This window comes from Indicator indicator, unplaced genomic scaffold (genome assembly GCF_027791375.1).
Source record: "Indicator indicator isolate 239-I01 unplaced genomic scaffold, UM_Iind_1.1 iindUn_scaffold_154, whole genome shotgun sequence".
Taxonomy (NCBI): Eukaryota; Metazoa; Chordata; class Aves; order Piciformes; family Indicatoridae; genus Indicator; species Indicator indicator.
The window spans coordinates 43538-52311 of NW_026539249.1; the positions used below are offsets into that span (position 1 = coordinate 43538).

The 8774-nt window shown below is 58.3% G+C and overlaps 2 protein-coding genes across 2 annotated transcripts; both read right to left on the reverse strand.

The window, feature by feature from the left end:
- Positions 1 to 1022: 1022 nt before the first annotated feature.
- Positions 1023 to 4566, reverse strand: LOC128980394 (zinc finger protein 271-like). The gene is made up of 3 exons (XM_054398865.1): positions 4514 to 4566; positions 4035 to 4410; positions 1023 to 3914 (listed from the first exon to the last, which is right to left on the reverse strand). Exons 1-3 carry the CDS (start codon positions 4564 to 4566, stop codon positions 1023 to 1025), a joined length of 3321 nt encoding a protein of 1106 aa, XP_054254840.1.
- A 32-nt stretch (positions 4567 to 4598) lies between these two features.
- LOC128980395 (mamu class II histocompatibility antigen, DR alpha chain-like) lies at positions 4599 to 5655 on the reverse strand. Its single transcript, XM_054398866.1, is given in 4 exon segments — positions 4599 to 4741; positions 4830 to 4926; positions 4929 to 5092; positions 5640 to 5655. Coding segments are annotated over 4 exon segments (420 nt in total).
- Between the last annotated feature and the right edge of the window lie 3119 nt (positions 5656 to 8774).

The window sequence follows — 8774 nt, forward strand, 5'->3', positions numbered from 1 at the left end:
CATTGTCCCCAACCTGTGTCACTCTCCATGTTCAGTGCTTGGCAAATGCCAAACCTCAGAGTGGTTCCTGGAAGTTAAATTTTGTCTGAATCAAGTTGGAAGAACTTGCAAGAGGCTTGGAAAAGTATTTTATTGGGATTGTCCCCTGCTCCAGGCACATTTTCCATGGCCTACAAGAAAGCTGAAGAGGGACTTTTTAGGGTGACAGGTAATGATAGGACTGGGAGCAATGGAAAAAAAATATAAATGGGGAGATTCAGATTGGATGTTAGGAAGAAGTTTTTTACCATAAGGGTGGTGAGACACTGGGATAGGTTGCCAGGGGAGGTGGTGGAAGCCTCATCCCTAGAGGTGTTTAATGCCAGGCTGGATGTAGCTCTGAGCAACCTTATCTGGTGTGAGGTATCCCTGCCCATGGCAGGGAGGTTGGATGTCCATGATCCTCAAAGTCCCTTCCAACCCAAACAATTCTATGATTCTATGAGTTCCTGACTTGCAGCAACATGGAACAGTTCCTTTTGCCCTGAGTGTACCAAGCCAGTCCTGGGGTTGGTGATGATTGCGGATGATGATGATGGTGACATCACCTAGCAGGGCTTATGAAGACCACCTTGGTGCCCAGCATGGCATGGAGACCCCACCCTGGTTGTGACACTGCCTTGCCCTGCCCTCTGACCCTCCTCCCCCCAGACAAGGCACATTTAAGGACTCTAACTGAGGATGGAATGGCACAGCAGCAACTGGTGCCACTGGTGCTACTGGTGCAGCCATCCCACATCCCAGAAGAGCAAAACCCAGCAGAAGGGTTCGGGTTGGGGCAGCTCTACCAGCAGGATACCCTGGCAGTGGCACTGTCAGCAGGGCAGGAGGGGCCTATGGCTGCTGGGCACCTCCTGGTGGCACTGGGAGCAGCAACCCTTGGAAGCTTTGCTGCCACTCTTCATCTTCAGGTGGCTGCAGCTGGGCTGGTGCTGGGCCAGGTCACTGCTGCACCAGAAGCCCTCATGGCAGTGAGTGCAGCTCTACAGCTTCTCACTGGTGTGGAGGCGACGGTGCCTGCGGAGACCAGAGCTGTAGGCAAAGCTCTTGCCACAGACACCACAGTTGTAGGGTGTCTCCCCAGTGTGGAGGCAACGGTGACTACTGAGGGAAGAGCTGTAGGGAAAGCTCTTGCCGCAGTCAGCACAGCGGAATGGCTTCTCCCTAGTATGGACACGGCAGTGACTGTGGAGAGTAGAGCTGCGGGCAAAGCTCTTGCCACAGTCACCACAGTGGAATGGCTTCTCCCCAGTGTGGAAGCGACGGTGACGTTTGAGAGAAGTGATCTGGGTGAAGCTCTTGCCGCAGTCACCGCAGCTGTAGGGCTTCTCCCCAGTGTGAACACGACGGTGACTGCGGAGAGCACAGCTGTGGGCAAAACTCTTGCCACAGTCACCACAGCTGTAGGGCTTCTCCCCAGTGTGGAGGCGACGGTGACTCCTGAGAGCAGAGCTATAAGCAAAGCTCTTGCCGCAATCACCACAGCTGTAGGGCTTCTCCCCAGTGTGGAGGCGACGGTGACTCCTGAGAGCAGAGCTCTGGGTGAAGCTCTTGCTGCAGTCACCACAGCTATAGGGCTTCTCCCCAGTGTGGAGGCGACGGTGACAGCTGAGAGCAGAGCTGCTGGCAAAGCTCTTGCCACACTCACCACAGCCATAGGGCTTCTCCCCAGTGTGGAGGTGCCAGTGCTGGATTAGAGCAGTGCTGTTGGTGAAGCTCTTGTCACAGTCACCACAGGGGAACTGCTTCTTCCTGCCATGTGTTTGGCAGTGTTGCCTGAGAGCAGAGCTCTGGGCAAAGCTCTTGCCACACTCACCACAGCTGTAGGGCTTCTCCCCAGTGTGGAGACGCCGGTGACAGTTAAGGTAGTAACTGCTGGTGAAGCTCTTGCCACACTCACCACAGCTGTAGGGCTTCTCCCCCGTGTGGAGGCGACGGTGACTGCTGAGATCAGAGCTGTAGGCAAAGCTCTTGCCGCAGTCATCACAGCTGTAGGGCTTCTCCCCAGTGTGGATGCGACAGTGACGTTTCAGAGCATAGCTCTGGGTGAAGCTCTTGCCACACTCACCACAGCTGTAGGGCTTCTCCCCAGAGTGGACACAACGGTGATAGCTGAGATCACAGCTGTGGGCAAAGCTCTTGCCGCAGTCACCACAGCTGTAGGGCTTCTCCCCAGTATGGAGGCGACAGTGACTGCTGAGAGCAGAGCTGCTGGCAAAGCTCTTGCCGCAGTCACCACAGCTGTAGGGCTTCTCCCCGGTGTGGAGGCGACGGTGATAGCTGAGAGAAGAGAAGTTGGCAAAGCTCTTGCTGCAGTCACTGCAGCTGTAGGGCTTCTCCCCGGTGTGTTGGCGATGGTGACTGCTGAAAGCAGATCTGCGGGCAAAGCTCTTGCCGCACTCACCACAGCTGTAGGGCTTCTCACCAGTGTGGAGGCGATGGTGCCCCTTAAGTTGGGAACTGGTGGTGAAGCTCTTGCCACACTCACCACAGCTGTAGGGCTTCTCCCCGCTGTGGAGGCGATAGTGCCTGTTAAGGTGGGAACTGCTGTTGAAGCTCTTGCCACACTCACCACAGCTGTAGGGCTTCTCCCCAGTGTGCAGACGATGGTGACAGCAGAGAGTAGAGCTGCTGGCAAAGCTCTTGCCACAGTCACTGCAGCTGTAGGGCTTCTCCCCAGTGTGGAGGCGACGGTGACAGTCAAGGCGGTAACTGCTGATGAAGCTCTTGCCACACTCACCACAGCTGTGCAGCTTCTCCCCAGTGTGGAGGCGACGGTGAGAGTTAAGGTAGTAACTGCTAGTGAAGCTCTTGCCACACTCACCACACCTGTAGGGCTTCTCCCTGGTGTGGAGAGGACGGTGACACATCAGAGTTCTACTGCTGGTGAAGCTCTTGACACAGTCACCACCACTGTGCAGCTTCTCCCCAGTGTGGAGGTGACAATGACAGTTGAGAGCAGAGCTGCTCGCAAAGCTCTTGCTGCACCCAGCGCAGCCCAGCCGTGGCTTGGTGCCTGGCTGGGTGCCTCCCCGATGCTGCTGGGGGAGGCCGGAGCGCTTCTGGCCGCAGTGGGTGCAGATGAAGCACTGCTGGGTGCCAAGCTGGGGGCACCGCTGCTTCCCTGGGTGCCAGCTGGCCGGGAGGCTCTGCCTGCACTCCGAACACTGCTCGGCTGGCACAGAGGGGTCTGCAGCAGCTTTACCTTCACCTTCATCCTGCTGCTCTTGCTCTTCCTCCTGCTGCCCTTCCTCCTGATGGTACTGGGAGCAGTGATCCTTGGAAGCTTTGCTGTTGTTCTTCGTCTTCTGGTGGCTGCAGCTGTGCAGGTGCTTGGTCAAGTTGCTTTGGTACCGGAAGCTCTTGCCGCAGACCCGGCAGCCATAGGGCTTCTCCCCGGTGTGGACGTTCCAGTGCTCACGGAGAGCACTGCTGGTGGTGAAGCTCTTGCTGCAATCGCTGCAGGGGAACTGCTTCTTGCCAGCATGGTTTTGGCGGTGCCGCCATAGGGTAGACCTGTAGGCAAAGCTCTTGCCGCAGACACCGCAGCAGAATGGCTTCTCCCCGGTATGGACGTTCCAGTGCTCAAGGAGAGAAGAGGTCTTGGCGAAGCTCTTGCCGCAGTCACTGCAAAGGAACTGCTTCTTGCCAGCATGCGTTTGGCAGTGCTGGCTGAGAGCAGAGCTGCTGGCAGAGCTCTTGCAGCCCAGCCGCAGCTTGGTGCCCGGCTGGGTGCCTCCCCGCTGCCGACGGGGGAAGCTGGAGAGCTTCTGGCCGCAGTGGGTGCAGAAGAAGCGCTGCTGGGTACCAGGCTGGGGGCACCGCTGCGTCCCTGGCTGCCAGCCGGCCGGGAGGCTCTGCCCGCACTCGGGGCACTGCTCGGCTGGCACAGAGGGGTCTGCGGCAGCTTCACCCTCATCTTCATCCTTCTTCTCTTCCTCCGCCTCTTCCTCCTGCTGCTCCTCCTTCTCTTTTTCTTCCTCCTCTTCCTCCACTTTCTCCTTCTCGTCCTCCTGCTGCATTTCGGTCTCGGGGGGGCTCTCGCCCGGCTCCTTCCGAGGCTCCATGCTGGGGAGCTCAGCCCGCTGCCAGCCCCAGGTCCCAACTGCCCGCGGCCAGCCCCAGCGGGCAGGAGCCTTGGACCGCCCAAGCACGGAGCCCGGAAGCTGCACGGCCGAGATCCCGGCGCCAGCTCTCGGCACTGTCGCGATAGTTCCGATCGCCGCCCTGCTCTCAGCTCCGGGCCCCACTGCTTCCTGCAACAAAGGCTCGTTCGGAGCTGTGCCTGGCAACGGGGGCGGGACAGCGCTGCGGCTGCTGGTGGCACTGGGGTTACTGGTGACACGGAGGTTACTGGTGGCACTGGGGTTACTGGTGACACGGAGGTTACTGGTGGCGCTGAGCCTACTGCTATCACCAGGGTGCTGGTGTTACTGATGCCATTGTTCACTGGTGCCACTGGTGCTACTGGTACCACTGTTCACTGGTGTTTCCTGTGCTACTGGTGTTACTGGTACCACTGTTCATTGGTGCCACTGGTGCTACTGGTGCCACTGGTGTTACTCATCTGTCACCTCCTGCCCTTTCCTCAGCCAGCTGATGAAGACCAGGGGTGGCCAGAACTTGTCCACGTAGCAGGTCAAGACCTTGGGGTCCCCCAGCTCCACTCGGTGCTTGGGGAGCACCTTCACCTTGGGTGGCACTGGGGACCTGGGGAGGAGGGAAGGGTTGGTGGTGCTGCCACCCAAGCCTGGGCCATGCTAAGGCTCCCTTGAGACCAAAGGGCTCACCCAAAGGGCTCTGGGAGATGTTGGGTTGCTGCTCTGGGAAGTCCATCCAGGACTTGCCCAAGATGCTGCTCTGCAGAGCTCCCTGGGCCTCGAAGGAAAGGTGGCCAAGGCCCCATACTCAGGCGGGTGCCAGATGGTCTCCTGCTTCTGCAGGTCCACATGGAAGATCTCATCAGGACTGATGGCCACCAGGAACTGCCCCTCCCCCTGCTGCTGTGGCCCAAACCACTGCTGGAACTCAGCCTGGTGGATCGTGACCCCCACTGCCAGGAAATGGGGATCAGGGGCAGTGACCCCCACATATCCGTGGGGCTGCCCCAGCATCTTCTCATCACTGGCCAGGCTGTGGGACCCTGTCCTGCTCCCAGACACGCTGCAGAGTGGGCTGGGAGGTCCCAGGTCTGTTGGACACCAGCACTGCTGCCCCACACCTCAGCACCTCTTGGCTCAGGCTGTTGGAGCTCTTAGCAAGAGACTCTCCTGGTCCCTGGGTGCTGCTGGGACCTGAGGCTGCTCTGCTGGGGGCTACCGGGGTCCATCTGGCTGAGAAGAAGAGCCACAGAGCCAGGGCACGGGGGGAGGATTAGTGAATTGGGCTTGAAGAGGAGGGGGTCAAAGTAGCCCTGGGGAGGGATCCCTCCTTCCTGCACCCACACTCATGGGGTGCTTGTGACACCTCCCCAGTCAGGGGTAACCCACAGCTGGGGGTACAAAGATCCCCCATGCCCCAAGGCACTGCCCCAAGCCTGCCACCATCCCCACCACAACCACCCATGGCTCCAGCTGTGTCCTCCCTGCCCCATCACTCACCTCTCCCAGCCCCCATTCCAGCGGGATCAGCAGAGCCAGCAGTGCCAGCTGGATTCCCCATCCCCCACCCATCACTGCTGCAGGCACCGAGCAGTGCCAGCAGCACCAGGTGAGGCCTGAGGGTGGATCTGGGGACTCAGTGCCCCTCAGTGCCCGGCCGATGGGAGGCAGCCCTGCTGCTGACTCGGCTGTGCCCAGGCAGAGCAGCAGCCCAGGGCACCCCGCAGAGCAGACGGACGGACGGACGCCCAGCCAGGGTGCCAAGGGGGCAGCGATGGCCTTGGGCCGGGCACGGCCCTGCAGAGGGCTGTGGGCAGGGGGCAGCTGGGGGCTGCCGAGGGGAAAGAGCCCCAAAGCTGGCTGGGGCCAGCAGCCCCCTCCCTGGGGCCACTGCTCCAGCCAGGGGCCAAGTGGCGCTGGGAGCCCTGCGGGGCTCGGCTCTGCCTGGGGACTGCTGACGCTGCCCAGCCCCGCTCCTTACTGGGCCGTGCTGGGGCTCCCAGTGCCGCTCCTGGGGGGGCTGGGTCGAGAGCTCAGCTTGCTCAGGGGGTGCCAGCAGCACTGCAGCCTCTGCTGCGTCAGCCATGGAGCCTGGTGCTGTGCTGGGAGCTGTGGCCGTGCTGCTGGCACTGGTGGTGCCGGGAGCCCAGCCGGCTGGTGCTGAGGAGCTCTCAGGTGGGCTCAGAGCTGGGGCACGGGGAGGGGCTGCTGGGCTTGGGTGCTACAGGTGCCCTGCATAGTGGGGGTGGGAAGGGACTCTGGAGATCATCCAGCCCAGCCCTCATGTTCCAGCAGGAGCCCCCACAGCAGCTTGCCCAGTTTGCACATGCTTAACAAATGTGGATGTTAAGTCTGTGCAATTAATGAGCAGAAATACTTCATGAGGTGTGGACATCTATTTGAGAACTGAGATCTTAACAGCCAATGACATCAGATGAAAGGTGTTGCCAGCCAGCAGAGAACTGAGGGAAACTCTGGAGGTGAGGAGGTGAATTAAGCTTTACAATTACAGTATCACAGCATATCAGAGGCTGGAAGGGACCTCAAGAGATCCAGGGGAGTCCAACCCCCCTGCCAGAGCAGGATCACTTAGGGTAGTCTGCACAGGAATGCATCCAGGTGGGATTTGAAAGTCTCCAGAGAAGGAGACTCCACAACCCCCCTGGGTAGCCTGCTCCAGGGCTCTGTCACCCTCACTGTAAAGAAGTTTCTCCTCATGTTGAGCTGAAATCTTCTCTGTTCAAGTTTGAACCTGGTGTTCCTGTTCTTATTGCTGTGAACCACCCAAAAGAGCCTGGCCCCCTTCACTTGACCCCCACCCCTCAGCTATTGATAGACATGGATCAGATCCCTCTCAGCCTTCTCTTCTCCAGACTAAACAGCCCCAGGGCTCTCAGGCTCTCTTCACAGGGGAGATGCTCAAGTCCCCCAAGCATCCTCCTGGCTCTCCCTTGGGCTGTCTCCAGTAGGTCTCTGTCTCTCTTCAACTGGGGAGCCCCAAACTGGACACAGGATTGCAGCTGTGGTCTCAGCAGGGCAGAGTGGAGAGGTAGAAGAACTTCCCTAGCCCTGCTGGACACCTTTCTTGCTGCACCCCAGGATCCCATTGGCTCTCTTGGCCACAAGAGCACATTGTTGTTCCATGGAGAACTTGCTGTCCACCAGCACTCTGTGGAGCTGCTTTCCAGCAGGGCAGCCTCTAACCAGTCCTGGTGCATTAGTTTAATTGCTGTTGATTGCAAAGCTTGTTGCAGTCTGTATTGCTAAGCCAAATATTGATCCATCAGATGCAGAGAGCACCTGATTGGACAGAACTGGACACATGTCCTAGTAAGAAGGAAAAGAAATACAGGATAAGGGATACTCTCCAGACTGGTGTGAGAGGAGCATGATTTGAGGCTCCATGTTGAGTGACCACAGTCACAGGGTGGATGATGTCATGAACTGCCCAGCTGGCAGGCAGTTGATTTACCACACTTCCAGGCCAAGGTTGCTCCTAAAGATCTGCCAAGCTGCTGCCAAAGAGCTGAAGGAGGGAGCCTTGTGAAGATCAGACAGCCCTGTCTTGGCTGACTCTGATGAAGCAGAGCTCAGGTAACAGCAACACCCAACTCCAAAGCAGATTCCAAGGGCCAGGGTGCCCAAACAACCTCCTTGGCCTGGTTAACTGTAATTTTAACATGAAAGTTGCCAGCCCTCAACATGCTAATGAGCAAAATCCAGTCCATGCTAACCAGCTCTGGCTGTTACTCAGCTGTCCTCCCCAGTCATGCTAAGCATCACCTAGAAGGAGTGCAACAAGGGTCAGCACCATAAACATTCACCATCACCATCATTAACCTCAAGACACCCAAAACATTGCCTGCCATCCAGGGCCATGCCACCACCTCTCCTTCCTTGCCTGTCCCTTCTGAAGAGTTTGTAGCCACTGGTGGTGGCACTCCAGCCATGGGAGACATCCCACCACGTTCCTGTGATGGCCACTAGGTCACACTTTTTCCTGACACCCAATGGCTTCCAGCTCCTCCTGCTTGTTTCCAGTGCTGCACGCATTGGTGTTGATGCTCTTCAGTCGGTCTGCAGGTCAGGACACCTTTTTCTAGTGACAAGTCCCAGCTCCTGCCTGGCTGTTCTCAGGTGCCCCTGTGGTTGCCAGTTCATCAGTGCCCCTTGTGTCCTTGCTGCCACATGGGTCTCCAGATACAGGGCACTGACAGCCCTCACTAGCACTCCACCCTTCAAACACCAGTGTGCTGCCCTCAGGCTTGTTTGCAGGCAGCCTGGTTTTGTGCCCTTCCCCCATTCAATCCAGCTGCAAGCTCCTTCAGCAAGCCCTGCCAGCTCCTGGGCTGGGATCCTTTTCCCACTCTGAGGCAGGATTATCCCATCTGTTGCCAGTAGACCTGGTGTCCTGTAAATCAAGCCTCTTCCTGTTCATTCCCTCATCACACCCCACAACTAGGGAGACAGAGGATACCACCACCTGCACTCCCATCTCTTACCCAGCTGTCCTAAGGCCCTGAAGTCTCCTCACTGCCCTTGGAGTTCTTGTCATTCCTTCCTCACTGCCTACCTGAAAGATCAGCAGTGGGAAGCAGCCTGAGAGCTACACAAGGGAAGGAAGCTCTCCTCACA

Excerpts from the sequence above, each read along its gene's own strand:
- LOC128980394 (XM_054398865.1), bottom strand. The coding sequence starts at position 4,566 with ATGAACAGTGGTACCAGTAACACCAGTAGCACAGGAAACACCAGTGAA. Across the intron at positions 4,411-4,513 it reads GGAAACACCAGTGAACAGTG|TAACCCCAGTGCCACCAGTA; the intron begins GTACCAGTAGCA and ends CCGTGTCACCAG. Across the intron at positions 3,915-4,034 it reads AGGAGGACGAGAAGGAGAAA|TGCCCCGAGTGCGGGCAGAG; the intron begins GTGGAGGAAGAG and ends CCAGCCGAGCAG.